The sequence below is a fragment of the Protopterus annectens genome, chromosome 1.part0 (genome assembly GCF_019279795.1).
Source record: "Protopterus annectens isolate FY-2018-M chromosome 1.part0, PAN1.0, whole genome shotgun sequence".
Lineage (NCBI taxonomy): Eukaryota > Metazoa > Chordata > Ceratodontiformes > Protopteridae > Protopterus > Protopterus annectens.
This window is the reverse complement of record NC_056725.1, coordinates 658,785,112-658,810,257: the sequence shown is the minus strand read 5'-3', so window position 1 is coordinate 658,810,257 and position 25,146 is coordinate 658,785,112. Positions and strand designations below refer to the sequence as shown.

At 38.5% G+C, this 25,146-nt stretch overlaps 1 protein-coding gene across 2 annotated transcripts in view; it reads right to left on the bottom strand.

Moving 5' to 3' along the window:
- Window positions 1-25,146, bottom strand: part of TMEM181 (transmembrane protein 181) — a 1,372,946-nt gene that overhangs the window by 109,080 nt on the left and 1,238,720 nt on the right. For both annotated transcript variants that reach the window (XM_044061980.1, XM_044061981.1), the window contains exons 12-14: window positions 18,394-18,496; window positions 18,258-18,309; window positions 17,683-17,765 (exon numbers count right to left, since the gene is read on the bottom strand). In XM_044061980.1, the coding sequence (XP_043917915.1) occupies window positions 17,683-17,765; window positions 18,258-18,309; window positions 18,394-18,496 (238 nt within the window). The remainder of the gene's footprint in view (window positions 1-17,682; window positions 17,766-18,257; window positions 18,310-18,393; window positions 18,497-25,146) is intronic.

The window sequence follows — 25,146 nt, the reverse complement described above, 5'->3', positions numbered from 1 at the left end:
GGTCACTGAGGTGTAAACCTGCTTCCCTAGTCTGTCCATTGTCTGAGACTCCCTGTTTGGAGGATGGACAGCAGGACTCTCCTCTGCGAGTTTTTCCTTATTGCTGCCGCCAGCACCATAGCATCCACTGCCAAGCCTTTGGACCAATAGGGTTGATCCTCTGGGGGTGAAAATATTTTGTCCGGTCTCCAGGGGATAGGCTCAATGGTGTCAGGGGCCTGTCAGGAGCGTTGCACAATAGAGCTTAACTAGCTCATCCACAGGCGGAGTCACCCAGGAAGTAGAGGGTTGAGGACAGAATGCCTGCAAGAATACAGATTACTCAGAGGAAGGGTTGGTGGCCTTCCAATCACCCCTCTGTTTCAAGATCTCCAATATGTCTCCAAAAGAGACATCTTCAGGGGGTGACCATGAGGACCCTTCCCCCTCATCACAATCTGTATCTTCCATAAGGGATTCCTAAGGGGAATCAATGTGCTTTCTCTTGCACAGTCTCTTATGGGGTGACTCCTCAGGGGGAATGTCTGAAGAGGACTCCATAGACAGGGCACCCTGCAGTAGGGTATCTTGCTGCTCCCGTGCTCGATGTCTCTGTGTAGTGGACTGTATCAGCTACAGACCAGGGGACATGAAAATATGACATTCTGGTGCCGAAAGAGCCAGCTGTGAGCTCACTGAGGTGATTGCCCTCTCCATCACCTGGAAGGCAGGCCCACCTGAAGAGGGATGGGAGCCCGGAACAGAGAAGGACAACCTCAGAACCGGGGTCACACCCTGGTCCGATGAGCCCGCTTCCAGGAGAGGAGCCACAAGAGGACTCGGAGCCATAAGAGCAACTGGAACCATAGATGGTGCCATAGAAAAAACTGGCGCCATACTAGGGATTAAGGTTCCGACGGACCAGCTATGGTCTCGAGAGTGGATCAGCTCTGACTAAACAAAGCTTCAAAGGGTAGGATCCGAAGCCACGACAAGATCTACTCATGGAACCGATGAAGCTGACACCTGGATAGATGCCGGTATCATGGGCTCCAATACCTGCAGGGAGGTTGGAGGAGGAACATAGGTGGGAGTCTGTAGATAAAACCCCTTGGCTCCGAGTGGGAGGGAGGTCCTAGATGGAGTTGGAATGCCCCTAGCTGCTAGAAGATGATCCACAAGTCCCACTACGTTGAACTCCAAAAGGCTCCTGGTGGAACGGGTCGACATTCCCAATGGAGATTCAGGTCGGTCAAGGAATATACTCAGTTGCTGTCCAGCAAAGGGATCAATTGATGGGGAATATCAGGTCCTAGCCAGTGTCACGAATTTTGGCACTGTGGTCATAGGACCAGATGATGAGGGGGAGGGAAGCGACCAATTTTTAGGGGAGATTATTGTTGGTGCCAAAAGGGTGTGTGGTACCGTTGGAGGTGTAGGTACTGTGGAAGTAGTAGATGTAGTTGGGTTCTGTAGACAATGACGGTGCCTTGAGTGGAGTTTTGTATTCTGGTGCCGTAGTAGGAATTGAAGTCATTTTCACGAGTTTCTGTTTCGGTTTTGTATAACCCTGGGCCTTAGCAGTTTTAGATTCATGGGTTTGAGGAGGCAAAGGCAAAGAGTAGCTCCTCTTCTTTGCTTAAGAGGGGTTGAGACCTCCGCCTCAGATAAAGCCTACAAAAAAGGGTTTTTTCAAGAGACTCTTTAAAATCAATTTATTTTTACATTCAGCCAAAGTGTGTCCACTAAAGCCTTACAAAGCTCAGAAGGTGGTTGAATCTTGAAGTGCTCAACTCTGAGACAATAAACACAGGACATATGTCCGTCAGAATTAAGTATATTCCTGCCACATTTATCACACTGCTTAAACCCTGTAGTGCCCTTTTTATCGGACATTATAGAAAACGTGTTCTCAACAGAAAGCAGGTAGACTTCTCAAAAGGGGAAAAGGGTTTTTTTTTTAATTATTATTATCAACATTGGTAAGAAAGGAAGGGAGAACACCAACGGTGGTATTAAAAAATACCAAAGGGTAAAAGGGAAGGGCCTGTACCAACGATGCTACGAAGAAATACCAAAAGGTAAAGGTAAAAAAGGGAAAGAAATTCACTCACACAGTAAAAACTATTACTAAATACAGACTACTAAAATTTAGAGAGTAAAGGTAATATTAGACTGAAAAGTTAACAGAGTCTAAATAAAATGAATCAATCACTTGGCCTGACGCGTCTTGAACTCTACTTGCGGCAAACAAGATCATAGGAGATGAGGAGAGGAGCACTACTGGTATTCTTAGCTCGAGAGTTTTTTGTCTGGCATGAGCTTGCATACCAGCCGAGTTGGTTCCGAGGACGGAACCGAAACTCACTCACTCATGAATGGATGAAGATTAAGAAAATTAGATTGGCTGGTTCTCCTCAGGACTAACAAGTAAAAAGAAAATGATCTTTTTTTCTTTCATGTAATCCATTGTTGTACTCCTACAGGCATTTTGTGGGCAGACAGCTAACCAGAGTAGAATGGACACATTCTCAAACTCAATCAGTAAAAATGGAAACTAATCCTTTAAATTGTCCAGTTTATTCAAGATAATGAGCAATTACTTCTAACACCTTTATTAAATTATCACTTAACACAGGCTAACATACATTACCAGAAAAGATTCCTCTTCTAGTTCTTTTATCTCTTTTATAATATTCAGTACTTCAAATACAGTTGGTTTAGGGTTTGATTTCAATTTTCTAGTAATTGCTTTTTGGTTGCTAAAAGAATTAAACTTGGTAAGACCTTACTATGTCTAGGCGATTCCTTTCCTGTGTCTCAGCTCAAAAGTATAATTTCCTTAGTCACAAACATCGGATCACTCAATAATTCTGACAGAGTATTCAGTAGGGAATTTTTAAAATCTGCCAACTCATTATACTACCAAAGGATATGTTTCTAGTTACCTCTTTCTTCCCTATCACATCTCCAACATTGGCTATCTACCTGAGGAAAAAGTCTTTGAAATCTGTGTGGAGTACAAAATACCTATGCAAATACATTCAAAGATCCTCAGCCTTCAGGTTTGGGAGCCAGACATATGTCCTCCCATTGTTCTCTTTTAAATTACTTTTCCAGTCTTTCTTCTCAAAGTATTTTAACCTCTGCTGACTGATTCTTAAAGTATTCATACAATATTTTATATTCTATGCTAATTATCCCTTTCTCAACTGCAGCTTATGTTCTAAATTCAACTAAAAACTCTTATCAGAGCAGGTCTTTCACTTTAGATTTCTCTATCCTTCTTCTTGGCCTCACCCCATTCTATTACATTTCCTGGTCTGGTTATTTGCCCCCAATACTTTGGTTCTTTTGCCAGTTTTCTCCAGTAAATTGTAGCCCCCTCTTGCCTATTTTCTGTACTCCTACTTGCAGTCATCCCTATTGGCAAAATATCCTCTCTCCATTCTCACTTTGACTTACTTCTCATACTTTGCTATTTTATGAATATAATATTCTATATGGTTATTATTTTCTTTAAGGATCTGCATCCCAAATCCCACTTTCTCTCTACTTCTTGAACTTCAAACCTGCTTCATTATTCCATTCTGAATTATGACCATCTGTTTGTGTTATGCATATGACTCTTTACTGTGTACCACTAAAATATCCCTTCAAATCAGGTAATCCTAAACCACCTTGTTCTATTTGAAGGATCAACTTATCCCACTCTTAACCACTTCCTCTCTCAGATAAATTCCTTCAACTTTTTAATTATTGTCCACAACGTCTCCTCTGCTTATTAAAAATATGCATGACCTGTATATGAAACCAAAAGGAATAAAAACGTTTACAGTGTTTGTCTCTTCCTAGCTATATCCACAAGCAAAAACTTCCAGTTTCTCAGTTTTTGTATTATCTTTTATTTAAGTCTATTCCCACATATTGTTAACTGCATAACAGAAGCCTTATCAATCCATACTCCTCTGGAATTCATCTTATGTCCTACAAGTATGGGTATTGCTGAACCAATCTGTGTGTGGGTACATAATTTACGGCTACAGCATTTGTTTTATCTTCTCAAAATGTTCTACAACGAGATCCCCTTTTCTGGATTTATCAGGTAAAAAATATTATCATTTGCAAATAAGGCTAACTTTTCTCAATTACCATTGGAATTATATCCTTGAAATTTTGAGCACTTTATTTTCCTTTCCAATACCTATAAATATAAAAGAAAACAAAGGGGAAAGAGGACACCCATCCCCATTTCCTGTGTTCGAACACAACTTATCACAGAGGATGCCTCCCACTTTAATTCTAACCTCCAATCCTTCATATATCCTTAAAATTAACTCTATCATTGTACCATGGAAGGTAAATGCTTTCATTGACCTACACATAACATCCCCAATTACTCTGTTGAATACTTTCTCTGCATCAAGACACACCAACAAATGCAACATTTTTTTACATTCTGTTTCTGTCTGGATCATAATTGTTCTACTAATGTCAAATGTTTGCCTCCCCTCCACAAAACCACATAAGATCCATATCTATCAAGTTTAGTGTCAGCTAATATAGATGTAAAAACTTAATCATGATTTAAAATTGAAATGGGTCTATATGAATCAGGGTCTGATGGGTCTTTACCATCCTCGGGTAATACAGCCTCCACAGCTTTCTTCCAGGATGTTGGTGCTTCCCCTCCTTTTAAAATACTGTTAGACAAAATTTTCCAGAATCTTTATCACTTTCTTCTCTCCTAACTTCCACACTTCCATTAGGATCCCATCAGTTACTGGAGACTTTCCTGGAGTTTGATTATATGTCACCATTTTTATCTCATCATCTCTTATTTTGACTACAAATGTCAAGTCTTATCTAACTCTAACTCTGGCATACACATTTTCAAAACATTTCTGAAACATCTCCAATATCTCTCTAGGATTTCTAGTTATTTTTATTGTAACAGTCTTCCTATGTGATGACCCTTTCTAATTTCTGCTGCCTAAGTCATTGTGCTAAACGTTTTTTACGTTCTGGAGTTATCAAAAATAGTTGCTTAACAGCAATCTTTCTACACTCGCACATATTATCCTAATATTTTTGTTTTCTCTTTAGCACTCTGCAGTTGTGCCTCTTCTTCTTCTGAGACTTTCTCCTTATTCAGCAAAACTCTGACATATGTTAACCTCTCTACATAATTCCTATTATTTCTTAACCATCTCTCTTTCTTTTATTTCTACCCTATTTTTAAAACTCCATTTTCATTTTATCACACTCATTATTTATCACTTTTGAAGTAATTTCTGTCTTCTCTAACAACTCTCAAATAATTTCCATTACCTATTCCTTAAATTCTGTTCTTTTTATTGGGTGGTTCCACTGTCTCATTTTTTATTTCGTACCAGTGCATTTTTATCTTAGTTTTTAAGGGTGTGTGATGCTAAACAGTTATTTGGTAAGTATCAAAGCTTTCAATCAAATGCATTTGTTCCTGTGAAATATAACTTCTATCCAGTCTAAACCAATTACTGTACTTTGGAGAATATGTAAATTCTGTCCAAGCTCCTACTACTTAATGCACATCTTCAATAAGAAATATTTTCATAAATTTCTTCAGAAACCTTACCTTCTTTTACCTCCAAGCCATCTCCCAATGCACTGTTACAAATCAAGTTCCATTTCCAACTTATAAATAATACTCCCTGCTGAAGGCTGATTATTTCTCTCAAAATTTTCTTATGCTCTGTAATAGCAGTTTTGTTTTAGAATATTGCAAGTGCAATCTCCCCCCTTGGCAACAGCCCTTTACTACCACAAATCTATCATTACTGTCTTTTCTCTTCTATTACTACTGCAGCCTGTCCAGCAATTATTATAACTCACATTCTCCGTTGTCCCTGATATTCTGATGAATGCCCATTCCTGAAATCCATTCTCTGTTAAATTCACATGCTCACTTCATTATAAATGAGTTTCCTGCAGCATTTGCACACTGCATTTCTTAATACAATCCAATTCTTTCCTTTTTTCTATACCTGTAAGGCCATTTATATTCCAAGATAATATGGAAAGTGTAACCATTATGATAAAGGGCCATTGTTCCCATGTAATAACATGACGGTTGTTTTGAATGTGCATTTCCAACTTTTGTCTTACATGCCCACACTAATGTTTGGCATGCTGATCTGTTATACACTTGTCTCTTTTCATCTCCAATTGAACCTATGTACTTATATAACATTTTCAAGACTAAAATAATATATATATATATATATATATATATATATATATATATATATATATATATACATTTTTTCAGAACACCCCATCCCCTGTTAACTTAGAATAAACACACACATCTAGTTACATCTTCAAAAAATTAAGTTTTACCCGAACAATTTCCTCCAACTGACAGCTGCACCCACAAATACTTCCTAAACTAAGGTTACCCATGCCAAAGCAAATGTTACAGCTTGTGTTGCCACTAATACTGATTAAAGCCTATCCTTTTCTTATCTTTATTTCCCTCCCCAATGTGAAAAAAAACAGCTTGTATGCTTTCAGAAAACATTAACTTATCCTTAAGGAAAAAAAAAACCTGCTGGCTATTTTAAATAAAACTAAACTAAATACTGTTCTATTAAATGCATTTAAGCATTCAGGCTGCTATCTCTTATTCGTTTCCCATAATTTCCAACTTTATTTTAAAATGAACTGCTTGCCATTGTACCTTTAAATTTTGCACTTCTCTAAGCAAATATTGATCAGAACTTTCAAAATGAATTGCTTGTATCAGCAGACAGCTTGTCTCCAAGTAAAAGTAGTCAGAGACGAAAAAAAAAAAACAACCAGCATCAATGCAGAGGCAGGAAGGAATGTTTATATATTTCACACACAATAGAATGTAAAACTGCCTTCATCTGCAGATTTCCTGACTCAAAATGGGAACAATTACCGATGGAAAACAACAAGCTAATATATTTGAAGACACAAGGAACTTGGCATTTTTCATAATTTTCATCATTTTGTCTTTTTTTTCAAGCCTACTTGCTCACAAAAAAACACCTGTTTTTTGGCTTAAGCCAATGACAGTATTATCTTAATTCTGCATATAGTATAATCAATGCCCTTTTATACCTTACCCACCAGCCCAAGATCACAACACATTAAGTTAATCTTGCTTCTGTCCAGTCTTTCTTCTTTTGTTATACCGCAAAGTCTATATTTCTTACAAGTAAACAGAAAGTATGTGTTGATTTTAATATCTTTAACACACACAATGGTTATTGAAAAGACTCCCCCTACATTTAGAATAAACCTGATATAGACTATATAAAAATGATTTACTATAACATGCAGTTTATATAATGAAATGTGTTATACAATACTAATAAAAACAAATACTGTTTTACTTATTTTTTTTTCCTTTTGGCGTCTAAACATTAATGACAAAGTGGGATATAAATTTTACAGTCCACCCACAAGTTTAACAAACAGTAAAAATCCAGTTTTTCTCAGCCACTTTTTCTTGTAAAGTCATACTTCACAAATGTGACTGATGCTTTATAATCTCCCACGCACTCATTAATGTCAGTGTTGCTGGTCTTCATCCTGTTCATCTCCATCTCCCAATGCCAGACTCTGGTTCAAGTCTAAGGCACCCCTGATTCTTCTAGTCAACTCATGTGCCTTTTTCTCTCTCACATGCATTTTCCCTTGGAATACTGGAAAATGTTTTACTGAGAGAAATGTGAGAAGCAGAGTCCCATTCTGTTTGTTGACTAACTTTTTGCTGGATTCCTCCTTAGCCTGTTTTGCATTCAAAATATCTTTGAATCTCCCGTCCCACCAGGAAAAATATTCTGACGAAAGATGGATACATCAACAGAACTTGCTGGAGACAGATTTGTCTTAGAGGTTGCCCCACGTTTAGAACAAGCTTCCTATTCATGTTAAACAAAGTCCCTCATTGGCCCTATTCAAGCAGAATTTGGATGATTGGATGGGTAACCAGAAATTCACCCCAGGGTTCTACTTGTGCCCTTCTTGGACAAGGGGCAACATGTGCTGATTTTAGTGTCTGCTTGCACCACACACCTTTGGGAACATGGGCTGAACTAGGCTAGGCTTGTAAGGTTCCCGGGGCCATTGGTTTAGTAATCTCCTATGATCATACAGCAGCTTGAATCTCACACCTGCCTCTCAACATTCCCTGATTCCTTGTATAAACCTGCTGCCTGGTGTACAGTGAATAATAATTTTCTAGAAACACACTGCTGTCTCCAATTTTTAATATGTTTCCCTTCTGCCACAGTTTTGTTGGGATCAACTCTTTCCCCTGGAAAGATTGCATCTTTACTAAAACAGGTCTAGGCTGCTTTTTCATGGCTAGGTTTGGAGAAAATACTCAATATTCCCTTTCAATTAACAAATCCTGCTGTGGAATACCAGTTCAGTTGCTTACCTGCACTGCCATAAAATTAATAGAGTGTTTTTTCCAATCTCTCTGGTCCACCAGAAAATCTCAGGTCTTCTCTCCATGCTCTGTCTTACAAATCTACCAGTTGTTGAAACAGCTCTTCTTGAGAAGCCTCATACTCAGCCAGCCTTGTCCTCATTTCATTCCCTAGGTTTTGTAGACATATCAGTTCATCCGAATAGCTACTTAAATATTCTAATTACTAGCCTTTTCTTATTTGAGTTAATATATTACTTCAGTGTTTCATTTATTTTAATCACCTCTGAGTACATCTGATTTATTTTTTCCTCTAAATTACTAGAAACAATCTCAAACAGCTTTTTGATTATTTTCTTTGGCTCTCTAAATGTCTTCTTTCCTGGCATACAGCAGTGTACTTACTAGCCAGTAACTACATTTACACAAAATGTCAATTTCACTGGCTGTTATTTTTCAGTTCTTGCCTTCACACTGGGAGATCTGAAATTAAGCTGTTGGTCAATGTGCAACCATACTGAAAGTCCCTCCAGAGGCTTCTGTCGCAGTTTGGGATTATAACCAGTTTATTCTTGGACGACTATGTTTATAACCAGTTTCACCTGGAAGGCTATGTGAACACTGCTATGAAGGCAAGGTGACACTTATGACCCTTACATATGTACACCAAATTCTCGTCAGACCAGAAGCAGAAAATCATTTTCATTTTACCAACCAAAGCAACAGTTTTTTTTACCACATATAGAGTGAAAACTACATTCTGTTGACTTATAAAGGCAATCTGTGTCACATTACTGCACCCACCACTGCATCACCCTAAGAAACCTGCAGTGGCTAGAATTTCATCACCAAATCCTAATATCCCAGCTTCTCTTGGCTCATTCAAATTTACATCAACCATCTTCCTGTCCTTCTCTCTCTACTCTCATCCAGTCCTATACTCCGAATTGCTCTCTCCGTAGCTCCCAACAGAACCTATTGTAAGTCTATGTACCCAATAAAAATACTGGCAAAGTACTTTATACCTATTCCATAGCAACTTCCTCATAATGTCAGATGCATCACTGACCCTAACACATTTAAAATAGCAATTAAAGACTACCTCCACAAAACATGGTCATGTCTCTGTCATGACCCAACATAAGCTATCTTCCTCTACTAATAGACTGCTGTCCTCTCAGATACTACCACACTAGTCCTTTCACTGGCTTCCCACCTCTTCTTTTTCCTACTAGTATTTACTACAAATACTTATTTCCTATTTCTAAGCCGCGATGGTGCAGCGGTAGCATTATTGCCTCACAGCAAGAGGTTCTCCCGTTCGATTCTCGGCTGGAGCGCCTTCTGTGTGGAGTCTGAATGTCCTCCCCGCGGTTGAGTGGCATTCAAAAGACATGCATAGGGCGTGCCTTCATTGAAGGTTGGGTGTCGAGCTGGCACCTCGGCACCGTAAAAATCTACTGCCAATCACTAGCGGACCGGAGTTCTGCTGTGGCGACCCCTAACCGGGAAAAGCCAAAAGAAGAAGAACAACTTATTTCCTATATTTCTATTTTACTACATACTAGCTTTGATCTTATCTTATTATTTTATCTCTCCCCTGCTACTCTTTACCTTGTTTTTTTTTATATTCCTCCTTTTTATTGTTTGCGACTTTAGGAGCTCTTACTATTTACATCTTCCTAAGCCTACTTAAAACTGCTCATACTTTACTATTAACAACATTTATGTATTTGCCCATTATGCTGATTTATCTCTGATGATAATTCTATGAGTTACTTGTACTTTTATTACTTTCTATAGAATTTGTTTCTTATGTAAAAACTGAACTAGTTATAAACACTTAGTATTAGGTTCTCATTGTTTTTTTTCTCTTGCAACAACTGTTTATGTTACATAATGTTTAAGTAATGTACTACCTGGAGCTTTTCTCCTTGGGTCTCTGCTGAAAAAAGGCTTTTCCCAGTCAGACTACCCCGGTTAACAAATGTCAAATAAATAGAGATGCAGTGCCCCGAAGGATAGAATGGCATTCTTGACTGTGTTTTGTACCTAAGTGCCAGATCAGAATTCCCTGAATTTTTACTAGGAACAACTCTTAGGAAGCAGACACATGGACTCTAATATATAGCTAGCATATCCAGCCATTTCAGAAGGGATTTATTATCATAGTCTGGCACTATACTTGTTTTCTACCTGGGGCTATCTGACCTCTGCAAAAAACAGGGTAAATCCAATGTCTACAATATATATATGTGTAAAAAGTTCTCATTATGTAAGAATTAAACATACTACACATTTCATACACAGTTTACTAGAAAATATATTTTTTCAGCTGTAACATGTTCTCGCTACAATGCTGTGCTTTTAAGTGGCTTCAATGATATGTTGCACTGGAAGCAGCAAGGTTAAAACTGCAGTTTTAGGTAAGTTTTGCAGCAGAACATCCTGTTATTACTACCTGAAAATTTCACTGTGCAGTCTAAAAAAAGGGGAATGGCACAGATGCCTTTCAAAGGCAGATGCCAGTGGCTTTAGCTTCTATGCATTTTGTGATGTTGCATTGCCTTCAGATTTCATTGTGGGTGCTGTGCAGAACTTTTCTGCTCAGTAGATTGACTGTAAACATGGCTTGAAATGGCTTGTTACTGAGTTGCTATATCAGAAGTAAAATCCTCTATATTTTTAATAAAAATATTCAGCATGTTGCTGCTCTGGAACTCATAAGGGTAGAAGTCTTAAGTGTATGTTTTGGTAACTTTTCACCCTGCTGGTACTCTGTGAAAGTTTCATAATGAAATCTTGAAGGTGGAGGTGAGGTAAGTTATTTTACAGAAATTCACTACATTAGTAGGTTTAGAGGTATTTGCTGCCTAATTTCAACATTTTGCATTCTACCCATTCCGTATTGGTATCTCTGTTCTGAACTTAATCTCAGTGCGCAGAGCACAATAATATCCTTCTCTACTGAGTTGTCATTACATCAGAAGTGCAAAAATGCAAATATTTCATTAGAAAAGACATTTTCAGTTGTAATATGCCATGGCTACAATGTCATGTCTTCAAGCAGCTAAAGTGGTGACATCAAATTTTGATGTGTGCTGCACAGGAAGCGGAGAGGTTAAAACTGCAATTTTAGGTACATTTTTAGCTGAACATCCTATGTTACTGACTGAAAGTTTCACAGTGACATCTTAAAGGCAGCAAATACATAGTTTTCTGAATACATGTACCACTGGCTTTAGATCATATGCCTTTACTGCCACAGTCTGAAATTTTGCACTACACTCAGTTTTCACTGTGGATGCTTTGCTTAAATTCTGCTCAGTATGCTGTGTATAATGGTCTAAAATACTTATTTACAGAGTTTTCATTATATTCATTATGGTGGCAGAGCAGGTTAAGGAGCAGGGAAATTTGAACAGTGAGTGACTGGTGATCCAGCTTGGGAGTACAACAGGCTTCCCCTCAGATAAAGCAATGCTAAAAAAGAATGGAAAAGACATTAAGGTAAGGTGACTGCACCTTTAAAACTGGGATGGTAGCCAGGGAGGGAAAAATCAGTACAGAATGACAGAAGAGGCAAGATGGGAACCTAAAAAAGACTGACTATGCAGTCATGGAAACAGTAAATGGGGAAAGATAGACATGCTGAATAAAGAACTAGGTTACAGAAAATAAGAGAGGACAGGAATTAAGTCAGGAAAGTAACAAGAAGGCAAAAAGGTATCAGGGAGGGGGGCTAGGACAGTGAAGGTTGAAAAAAAATAAGAAAGAAAACTGACCGACAGGAGAGAAATATCACCAGGGAGGGTAAGGAAATCAGAGATGGACAGACAACATGACAAGACAAGAAAGGTAAAGACAAGGGAGAGGACCATCACAAGTAAATAACTGTAGTACAGTCAGGCTGCAATTTGGAAACAGCAAAGGCTTAGGTGGGAAGATGGCTGAACTTGAAACATAAGGGAAGTAGGGAATGTCAGGGTAACAGAGGTGTGATCCTTCAAAAATAAAGAATGTGACATAGTAATCTTGGGATGCACATTTATTAAAAAGGGTGGGGAACAGGGTAGCCAGACTTTGAAGCAGACAGGTAGGGACAGTCCTTCATGCTAAGAGAAGACCAAAAAAAGGTATTTCATGCAGAACAGCAGGCAGTTCTGCATTAAACAGATCTGGCTCCACTTTGTGATTTTTGATGGACTCATGCCGTTATACGAGCCAATCAAAAACCACAAAGCGGGGGCTATTCTGTTCAATACAAAACAGCTTGTGGTTCCGCATTGATCAGAAGTGGCTCCGCTTTGGGATTTTTGATTGGCCCATATATCAGCATATGAGACAAATCATAAATTGCAAAACAGAGCCACTTCTGATCAATGCGGAACAGCGAGATGTTCCGTATTGAACAGAATAGTCTCCGCTTTGTGATTTATGATTGTCCTGCATGCCGGTATACGGGCCAATCAAAAATCACAAAGTGGAGACTGTTTCACAGGGATTTTAAAAGGCAGTGTGGGCTTGGGATTGGGCTGCTGATCTTGGGACAGTCCTGCTCAAATAGGGACATCAGGCAACCTTGGTGGGGAATGATGGGAGGGTGAAGGATGTGGCAGATTAGGTCAGGATGAAGTTGCAGAAGAGGAAGAGATAGGACAAAGTGAAAAACATCAAAACAGGCCAAGGCAGATGAATGAGAAAGGAAGCCCTCATCAGTTTCATAAGAGCAAAGTTGCCGAGAGTAAAAAAGGAGCACTATCACAGTGACATCTTCCACAAGGCACCAGTGCAACTGCCAGAATGGCAAAATGGGTAAAGAAATGGGATAGGCAGGAAAGAAGAGAGTAACTATGATATGAAATCCCAATGTGCCTGTGGCAGTCAAACTTTCTATCACTTAACATGAGCAAAGAAAGCAGGCTAAGATATTTAAACTGGAAAAGTTCAAACAAGGTAATGAGTGGAAAATGGAAGGAAGGATTCCCCCATCTAGTGAGGGATTTATAAATTAAGAATCCAGTAGCAAACAATGTTCATAGAATGCTAAGGTATACATTTACAATGTGGGCCTAGTCACAAAGATTAAAGTCTTCAAGAACAGGGGAGCTGACTGCAAGACAGAGGTATTAACAGGCAAGGCAAGGGTCTTGGGATAAGAAAGGAAATCACAAGAGATGAGGATCTGTAGAATAAACTAACAAAGGGTGCTATTAGGGAGTATGAAAACTTGATACAGGAGGCTTACACAGGTTCATACGTACTTACTAGGCTATTGATCTGTGAGGATCTTAAGAAGCTTGGCCTCATTTACATCTTGCCCTTATCCCTTTGGGACAAGAGTGCTAAACTGGGGATGAATTTGCAGTTACCCATTCATTTGTCTAAATTACATTTGAACAGAGTAACAGAAGTACTGTCTTTTACGTGGAGTGGAAGATGGCTCCACAGTAATGGAATTCTTTGTGATACGTACCTATTTTTCCAACACGTTTTGCTTATGTTGAGCAGGTGTTTATGCTACCACTGGACTTGTGAATGTGTAATTGATCTGACAGAGAAGGTCTGGTGACAGAAAACGTTTGTTGAGGTTTTATATGTGAGGCAGAGGTTGCCTCTCAGTAGCTTGTATGATACTGTAAAAAGGAACAAGGATTTGTGACAGCCCACATAATTTTTATGACTCAGCCCTAGAAGTGATGCAGTCATTCCAGCTGTGACAATCTAGGACAATTACTTATCGAAAAGGGCATTATCATCAATGATAGGCCTAATGAGTGCTGAATGTAGTAGAAAAATTACATACCTGGATGCCAAAGGAAAAGAAAGGGAAGAGGCCAGTATGGCTGACTAAAGAGGTGAAAATACTTATACGAGATAAGGAGATGATCTAAACATGTATACAGGAGGGACTCAGCAAGGAAGAACCAGTGGAAACTGTGGAAACACTATAAACAAGGCACCTAACTGCCTGATGGGATTAATGAAGAAATGGAAAAGAAGACTAGAAACAGGAATTAAAGGAGGAAAAAATACTTCTTATTTAAATATGTGGAAGAGAAAAAGAAAGCAAACAAGAACAGAGATAGAATGACTTAGGAAGGACAGAAATATACAAAAGACTAAGGAGTGAAAATCTCAAATACCGTTTCCTCATGAGTATCACCAACGAAAATGAAGACACAATACTTCTTTTGGAGCAGATGAGAAGATAGCTGAGAAAGCTATAAGGGGCACAAAAATTGTACAAGGTGCAGAGGAATTCCATTCAGGATCTTCAAGAATGCTCCTATGACATCACTTAATCTTTGTGATCCCAGGGGAATGAAAGCAACCAGTGGTGCTGTCCCTCTACAAAGGCAGAGGAAGGAGAAGGTTGGCAGCTACTGGCCAGTCAGACAGACTACAAAGTGGGCAAAGTGAAAAACAATGCCTCAAAGTCAAGTTTTACAAGGTTCCTGGAACAAAATGGGTCACATGATAAACTCCCACATAGACTTACAGCAGGAATAGCTTGTTAGACTAGTCTGACTCAGTTCTATGACTTGGTTACCAATGAAATGGAAAGAAGCAACTCTGTGGATCTGATCTCTCAGAACTTCAGTAAAGCTTATGACTCAGTCCCCATTGCAAAAATCAGGGAGGACAAAGGAGGTAGTAAACTGTGCAGGCAGGTAGTGAATTAGTTTTAAGGTAGAGAGTACAGCATGGTCACAAGGGGGATGTCAAAGGAAAAAGTGATAAATGGTGCCCCACAGGGATCAGTCCTATGTTTTGCCTTAATGTGTCTGTCTTTGACAAAGGATATACAAAAATTGGATAAATCTCATTCCAGAATGTATCCACGTTAAGGGGATAGTGCTTTATCATGAATGTTAGCCTACTTAGAAGGCTTGAAGAGACTGTTGTTGTGGTATAACTGGTGGCAGCTCTGGTTTGGGTTTTGCAAGTATAACCCAGAGATGCAATATGCACTAGGCAGAATCAGCCTTAAAAATGTGGAACAAGAGAATGACTTAGGGATGTTGTTACAGAAAACAATCATCAGAATCAGCAAGAGAGAACAGCATCAAGGGAAACCAGACTTTTGGATGTTTATATCCAATGATATGAAGGTGACATTTTTTTTCTATGAGAATCTGATAAGACCACATATGGAATTTTGTAAAAAGTTCTACAGATATTAGAGGGAAAAAGTGGTTACACATTGATGAAAATAATGCAGAGATAGGCAACCAGGATGGTGATGAGAGCCAGAAGGAATGACATATAAAGAAAGTCTTAAGGAGATTTCCGTTGTTTTCACCCGACAAGAAGAGACATGGCCAGGGACATGATAGGAGTGCAAAGGCATTAAGATGATTAAGAGATGGGTATCTCAATTCCACTTAAAACTTAAACATTAGGGAAAAAAGTCTTCATAGAGTCAAATGAGTTAGCAGAATGGGTACTACAGGCAAAGATAGTTGGGACAGTTACAAAGCCTGGGATATAAAGTTGAGTAGCATGGGCAGGCAGAGGTAGCTACCATGGATCAGATGTAACATGCATCCAGAACAGTTAGACTCTTAGTTTTCTGCTGGCATTTTGTATGTTGTATTATCTTTTGCTCTTCATATGGGACAGTGACAGCTGACAAGATAACCAGTCAACTCTTACAAGAAACTCTAGAAAACAGTGAAGGTAGATTCAATACTTTGATACAATATTCGGCAGAAGAAAGCAGTCTGCTCACTCTCCTCTGTTGTGGTGACAATAACTCCAGTCATGGTCCCAGCTGCTATATTCACATGTTTTACAGTACAAGTGACACAAGCTGTGAAGTCCAACTCCCTCACTGATTTGCACCTCCTGGACATACTGTGCATCACTGAGACCTGATAAAGGAAATGGGCTGAGAATTCTCAGAGGAGAGACCTCCACTTCAGACTACTTTACTGTACAGTAGACAAAGGATACTCACCATACTAAAACACTAGAAGATACTGAGGCCCAAACCCTAAGTGCCCAAAAAACACATCCACAGCAAAAGGAAAAACAAATTAATTTGTGGCACTTTCATTACTATTTAAATGCACTTTGGGAAATGTTTGTTGTTCTGATGAAGTCTGTTTTAGGGACGAAAGTGATCAAAGTTGTGTATATTAAACTTTTAAACTACACTGAGTTTGTGGCTTTCTTTCACCCTCCTTGGTTGCTCCATTTGCTGTGGATGTGTTTTGGAGCACTTAGGGCTTGAACTTTGGGACATTCTGTTGCCTTTATTTGTTCTGAGGTTTCTCCTGTTTTGCTTGGTACCTGCCATACTAGTAAAGGAACCCATCTACTACAATACTAATCTAGTTCAGCAACTTCAAGATAATTGGATATAAAGCTCTTAGAGTCAGTAACAAGTAAGGGATAACCAAATCCCGTGAAAGAGACTTGTATATGCATTCCACCTGACTTATCTCCATATGGCTGATGGGGGTCTATATTATGTGAACGAAGAATCTCTTCTTTGAACAAATAATAATAGACAAATACACAGTGAATGCTGTAAACCGCGAATGGCCACATCCTCAAATTTCTTTTCTTGGGGAAAGAATTCAGTTGGCCGTTATTAGGAATCACACTTTTCTTCAATGTAGAGTGATCTTGGAGTAGGTATAGTTAGAGGGGTGAGGGGGGCACAGCCTCCCACATCGGGGGGGGTTGAAGCCCCCCACTTAATTAGTGTTTTAAAGTTTATTTTACGGCCACGTGAATTTTTTCCTGAGGAAAAAATTCAAGGATGTGGCCGTTCGCGGTTTACAGCATTCACTGTATATGTGTTGATTATTATGTGTTCAAAGAAGAGATTCTTCGATCACATAATAAAGACCCAGCTGATGGCACTTCTATGATTTACTACTAGTAAAAGAGGTGAACTAGTTAATCAACTGCAATTTCAGTGCATACCGAGGAATTAAGTGAAATTCATATACCTATTTCCCATAATTTATCAGCCTGCACATTACTCCCAAAGGCATTTCCCAACCCACTTTATGTGGTAGGAAAAACAATACTGATTGGGTTTTGGCCCATTCTGCAGCAAAAATTGTGACTTTGCTTTTGATTAGGAAAAGAATCAATTAAGAACAAACAGACACACCAGTACAAACGTTACGTACATTACTAAACAATGGTTCTGCATGTACACAGCAGTAAATATTCAAAATGCAAAACAAAAGTAAAAATATTTCACTAGAAGCTGTGCCTGCACAACAAAAGGATATAATTCTGATAGTGTGTTGACAGTTCAGCCACAAAATTATCCTGTAGCACTTTTACACCAAATCTCAGAAACAATATTGCAATGCTGTAGACAAGAAAAAAATGGTGTTTAGTTCAGGTATAATGAATTGTAAAAACAAAAAAAAAATCCACTCAAATGTCTATCAGATATTTTATCAACTGCAATTTAAATCAGCATAATTTGTTACTTAATACACATAATAAGTCTTCAACTGTTGTGAAAAACATTTTCAACATAACTAGATTTGTTTTCACTGCATATTTTAATTTTCTGGAATAAAATTAAAACTACTATTTTTTTAAATAATTGTTCTCCATTAAGAAATGAAATAATCAGGACCGCATTCAATTACAGCAAACTTCCACCATGGTAAAATTTCAGACATACACCAAATTTACAATGAATAATTAAGCATGGATGCCACCACAAAATTTTGATGATTGCTACATATGACTTTATTATTTATAGGTAGTGAGTAAGCTGTCTGACACAATTGTAAAATGCATACATAGAAGCCTAAACTGTTAAACAGATATGTTAATTAAGCACTCTTACCTTATTACAAGTACAACAAATGTTAACGCAGTTAGAAATTTCAATCTAAGATCTGGAGGGAGAAAAAAAAAAGACAGTCATAAATTTCACCTGAAATATGCACATTAATATCGTAAGTCTTAATTCATTTGCTTACCAACATATGGCATGTTCTTCAGTTCTGAGCATGCCCTCACCACCAGGAAAACAAGGTAAAATATATACAAGGATGCCACTACCAAAAAGAATATCTTCATCCCCTGCAAATAAATGAAAGCGATTATGATATATATGAAAAAAAACTCTGCATGACTGAACCCATGGTAAGTGCTTCACGTTTTCACATTTCAACATAATGCAAATGTACAACATTCAATAAATAAGCTTCTGTACTTTGGTTAGCAATTAGAGGGACCTCCCTGAAGGGTACTTGAGAACACAGCACTTCTTTGGAAGAAAAAGAACTCACAAAATCCCAGGCTAATTGGCGAATCTTTAAATTTCAAATTTGCTAGCCCTCACATCTGAGTGATAAAATCATTCTCGCTTTTCCTTTCAATTAGTTTGCTGATCAGGTAATTCCACTGGACTTGCCAAATCTGTCCCTCTTCACAGAATATCCACAGCACTGAGAGATGTACAGTGACTTTTTGAAGACTACAGATTGTGGCAATATGACTTGATGGGATTCATATCCAGGCTATATATGTTAAGCATGTAAACCATTATGCTCTACTGCCTCATACTGGTACAGACCATTATAATTAAACCAGAGAACCAGCCACATAGAAAGATACATATTGCAGTATGTTTTTTCATAGCAAGTGCAATGCTCACAGTTCTCTATTCATCTAGGGGACTACTTTACAATGCAAAGACAACCACAAAGCACACAAGGTGATTTTAAAATAAACACCGCAACAACAGAAACATTTTAAACTCTAAAAAGCATCAAACACAGCATTACATTCAAACTTGTTAGGAAGGTGTTGTTATTTGCGCTGCTTTTACGTTACAAATCTCCACTAAAAACTCTAGCAATTCAAAGCCCTTCACAATCATGTACACAAAAATAAATCACACACACACACACACACACACACACACACACACACACACAAAACTCTGGTTCACTTTTAATGTTACTCTCATCTGCAAACCTCTGGACAAATTCCTGCCTGCCCGAGCCCCACACTACATAGGCTTCTCCTAGGCATACATTTTCTCCATTCCCCGCAATGGAATGGGTGGTGCCAAACAGACACAGACAAACCACTGGTGCCACATCCATAGATTAAAACTAAATGCCAAGAAATGCACAGTAGTATCCTTTGGGAAGTCATCCACCCATGGTACCTACACACCCTTATGAGTTGATCTAGTAGTCAGGGACTTGGGGACACGCAGACAGTAATCTAGCCCCATTATGTTTCTACAGTAGTGAGGAAATCATTCTATGCTGTCCAACTTATAAACAAAGATATGGCATCTCGGTCCAAGGAAGTCATTGTTCCACTTTAACCAGCATTCATCAGACCTGTCATTGAGTACATGTCCACTTTGGTATGTACCTAACCAGGCATATCCAACAACTGGAATGTCCACAGAGGTTCCTCATTATAAGAATACAGGGCATAAGTAACATGTCCTACGCAGACCATCTCAAGGCCCTATCCTTGTATTCTGTCTCCTACAGACTGTTGAAGGAAGATGTATGCCTGACATACAGGGCATTGTCAGACCGACTTTGATGGATCTACTGCATATCCATAAAACAAACACTAAAATTACCTATTCTAAAGGTTTAAACCTTGCCTGTGATATAAACAGGACATATTGGAGAGACAGGTATGTATCCCAGAGACTACCCCTTTTATGGAAAAGGCTCCCTTTTCCATATGAAACAGAGTTCTTCTCTAACCCAATTCAAGTGAAACTTGCACAACTGGATGGGGAACAAGACATTCATCCCTGGTTTGGCACCTGTCTCTGTAATGGACACATGCAACATGTAAACGGTAGATCTCCAAAGCACCTGCCTACACTTACCAAGGGTACCAGAACTTGTTAGAGATTTGGGATCCATGGTTAGGCTTAAAGAAAATCCTTTAGGTTGCTAGCCTAGTGAACACCTATGAATAGGCTGCTTGGAGACATTTCCCTTTTCAGAATTGAGGGGCATCCTCCATAGGCAGCCCACTGCACACCACCGACAAGGCACCTCACTAAGTGTTCATTCAGTCAAGGCCAAGTAGTAAATTTGGAACAAAAAAACAAGCAAAAATGAAACCAGCCCTGATGACTACCTGGATGAAGACCCCTCTCAGTCAGCTTTTGTCAAATGGGCTGATAAGCTTGTGATGAAGGGAAATACTGCCAGTAAAGCTATCTGGAATTTTGTAAATAATTATATGTCATTTGTGAATATCAACATGATTTATATAAGACACTTGTGTTACAACTGTATTAGAACTACATGTTGTGTGTATATCAAACTGGTTTCTACAGACATGTGGGTTGAAAAGGTATTTTATAAAGTGCTTGTGTTTGAAATGCATCCACAGTGTGCCCTACTGGAAGAGAACAGAAACTTACATGCACTATTGTAACTGTCTAAATGTATACATTCTAACAGTGGAAACTGGAATATAGGAGGTTAACTTCAGTCTAGCAAATTTTAGGAAAATAGCTGAAATTAAATTACTTTATAGGCTATGCAAAAAAGATGGTATCTTTCAGTTTTCAATGCAGCTAGAGAGACAGGAGTCTATGCTGAGAAGCTTTCTGCATTGTCTTTAGAGTGAACTAATTACTAGTCTTGAAAGCATGAAGGAATGCAATTATTTTATGACTTCCAACATCTGCCAAAGATCTGAGGTCTATGTATTTTCACAGGTAGATGCTAAATACTGCTAGCTTCCAGTAGTGGGGGGTTTCGCCTGGGAACTAAAGTCAGATAACAAGAAATTATATCATTCTGCAAGCTATCCCAGCAGTAATATCCGAAATATAAATTTGAGAAGTCTCTCAGTGAGACAGAGCATTCTGCATTCTGTCTTGGACCTGACAACAACAAGAACCATTCACACATCTGCCTTGTTCTAATGAATTAAGTTTCTAGGGAACAGTACAACTCTTTTGGATTCAGTCAGGAATATAGTGAAGCTTAGTTTAGATATTTTTCTTTATTTACTTGAGACTGTCCTGCAATGTTGTTTTGAATATTTCCTATGGTTTTGAACTCTGATATCACTGTAAATATATATTTAGTATTATCTTGTTCTTTTATTACTTATTTACTATGAACTATATTTAAACATTTCATTGGGCTGATCTGTGTAGAGATATTTAAGTTTTGAGAGTACTTGCATATTTATTTGGTAACACTGTGTGGGTCACTCCTAATAGCCTTGCTCTTGGTCAAACTACCATTTATATTAGTATTAATACTACACATTAAGATTGGACACCCTTTCCTTAGGGCCCTAAAGTAGCTGAGAAGGAGTGACTGATAGCAGTGAAAACTATCTTATAGTCTGGGCAGAAAGGGGCATAGCTAGTAAACCTGTGCGAACCTTTCCCAGGGGTATATGCATGTGTGTGTGTGTAAATCAAACCTCAAAGTGTGTGTGTGTGTGTGTGTGTGTGTGTGTGTGTGTGTGTGTGTGTGTGTGTGTGTGTGTGTGTGTGTGTGTCAGCTACTTGGTCAGGGACACAAAGCACTGGTTGGACAGAGAGGGTGCTGGAGGTCTTGGCTTGGTCACTCAGCTGAGATCTCAACTCTATAGCTGTGCCAGTGGGGAGTCTTATAAGGGATCTGCAGGAAGAGGGAGAAACCAGCCCTGGACTGACTGTGGTCTCTGTGTGCTCTTAAAGGAAATTGCACTTGATGAAGAGAGGTGCATCTAGAAATACTGTGTGCATACCTGTCATCCACCCAGTGAATGTCCCTCACTGTTGCCAGTGGTGAGGATTGAGGATCCTTGATTACTGGTCCAGTGGTGGGTCATCACAAAGCTAGAAGTGGCTGAATGTTAAGTAGGCAACAGGAGCAAAAAACTGAAAAAAAAATCACTACTTGCACGATGAGTATCCCACCTGCCCTCCTTTTCTAATGCAGTTGCTGGTTAGTAATGTACTGGTCTGTTCTTAGTTCTTTATTTTTTCATGTGTGCTGTGTTTGCTTACACATGATTTTGCATACCTTCTGTTAATTCACATATCATTCCATGTTGCCCATGATGTAAAAGTATTAGCTTTCAGGAAGACTATAGAGCTGCATTCTCTACAGCATTGCCTAACTGTATCTCACCTTTTTTCAGTCATTCTTTGCACGCTTCCTGCAACAAACATATTACAGCCTTTACAGTTCTATATTCCCGAAGACACTGTGCCACCCCTAACATGCTGTCTCTCCTCTTTCCCATATACTCTAAACTACTTCAACAGTCTTTTTCCTCTAGCGCCCCTATCAATCTCCTACTCAGGAATTTAAAAATGACTGCCAATACTCCACGACAAGTACAACTCGTTTGTGACTGACACTCTAGTGCGATCACAAAAATACTGCAATTGCTGAAAAGGAACTACCTTCACATTTATTAAAACAAGTAAAAAAGTGTTTTGGGGGAGGTGAAACGCATTCTACCATGTTATATATATGCATATGGGTATACATATAAATATATAGTACTATGTGTTTTATATAGGAGCTCAGCGTGTTTGGTCATATTTCCGTTATATCAAACATTTAGTTTGGATGGTTGTATTGTTGAACTGACAGTTCATCTCAGTACACTAGTGTTTCTTTTGTAGGATCACTGTTCAATGGGGGAGTAGGATTTTTACCATTTCCCCACTGTGTTGTGATGATTTTCACTTATTAAATTTTTGTTTTTCATGCACTGAGGTCTGTGCTCAGAGCATGCATATTAGTGTGTGTCTCTGTGGTGTATTTCAAACATCCCCGTGGTGTGCATGCACTGATATTGCTCTGTTTCCTCTGTCTTTTGTGTGCTTTTTAAGATTAAGTTATTTTACTCTGTTTTGTGTGATATTTTTTAACTAATTCAATCTTATTCCAGTGTATATGAGTAGCACTTGAGTGACTTCTACTTGTACACGTCTTGTTTATTCAAGTGCTTTAGTTTCTGTTCAACACGGAGATATTTTGCTTGTTGTGAGTGACTTTCACATCACTACAGTTATTCGTTTATTGGCAGATACACATAAAATTGCATAGCCTGCAACGTTTCATTACAGGAGTGAGTTTTGGCTTTGATAAATGCCCTACATTTTGTTGTGTGTACTACACGAATGTGTCAGTTTACCTCAGTTGTGTATAATAGTTTAAGTTACGATCTTTGCTGGCAATTTCCTGCTTATTAGTAGGCTACATTACATCTTTGTTTTACATACTTTTTATCAAAGTAATCCTGTTAATACTTACGTATTTTGTACATAGGTGCATGTCATCTGCTGTTATTATTTCTAACTGCATAAACTGCACCAGTACTACTGTATTTGGTTTAAGAAATTGCACGGCATTTTATGTCTGCTGTTACATGTGCTTTACTGCTGTGTGACTCTTTTCCTTCCATACATCTAGTTATTCTACCTCAGACCCCTCCTTTCCTTAACAGTCATATCTGGTCTATTCACTAACCCTTAGCTATAACAGCTTTTCTCCATACTTGGATACCTCTAGCCTTTCTTCCTGTTTCTTACTTTGTATCTATGTAATCTAACAGTTAGTTATGGTCATTTTACTCACCTTTTTCATCTCTCCTTTCAACCCTTTTATTCCTAGGTTGTAATCCCTGGTCAAAACATCAGACAAGAACACAAGTTACACCTCTGTTCAACTCGGCGCCTTCAATGTCCTGCACAATCACCCACTATAGTTCTACAAAATGTCAATATTCAGCCAATGTATGCCAATCACTTAGACATTCTCCTACAATTTATCTGTTTCTGTAAGGCTGCATGCACATCACCAAGCTCAACCTTTGCATTCCTGTTTCTACATAACTGTATTTTCCTCCCCTTTTGGGAAAGAAATAAGAATTCCAGCATTAGAAAACTGAGGATAGGATTCTTTGTATGGGACTATATTGTAGCTATTTGGGAAAAGGAGTGCAACACCACCTCCTTTAGTCGTGGAGTATTATATTATAGTCACCCTTGCTTTCCCTTTCTTTTAATCATCCCTTTGCACAATTTATTATTTATCTGCAAAGGTAATACAACTGCTTCTCAGACATTACTTACGTTTCCATTGATAGTTTTTTGCAGTTAGCTGCGATCTGGTCCAGTCCACTCCATTCGCCCTCGCTACGTTTGGACTCACTCCATTCCCCGACCCTGCCCCCACTACACCTAAATGTATACCTATTAACTCCACCCACCCCTACAAACTAACAAATCATAGCCTAGTCACGTTAACTACATACCTAACCACTCAATCTCCTTCTTAATTCTTACTCTCACTGCTCTAGACCCTTATTTCAATCTCTCTCTCTCTATATATATATATATATATATATATATACACAGATATATATATATATATATATATATATATATATATATATATATACATACATATACACACACTCCTCACTACACATCCAGTAATCCCTTATTAATCACCCTTCATACTGTACTATCCAGCTAGCAGAACGCAACTACCACACCTTAATACTCAATTGTAACACAAATTCTCACTCTCCTTAACTGCAAACCAATCTTTCTCATCTACGCCACTACACAAATATTTATTTTCCTATGTCTCCCACTCATATAAACTTACTTATCCTTTCTCATATCACCTTGTTTCTAGTACTATTACTACATCTCACCACACTTAACCCTATATTAGTTACCTCCAAACATTTATATATAACAATCT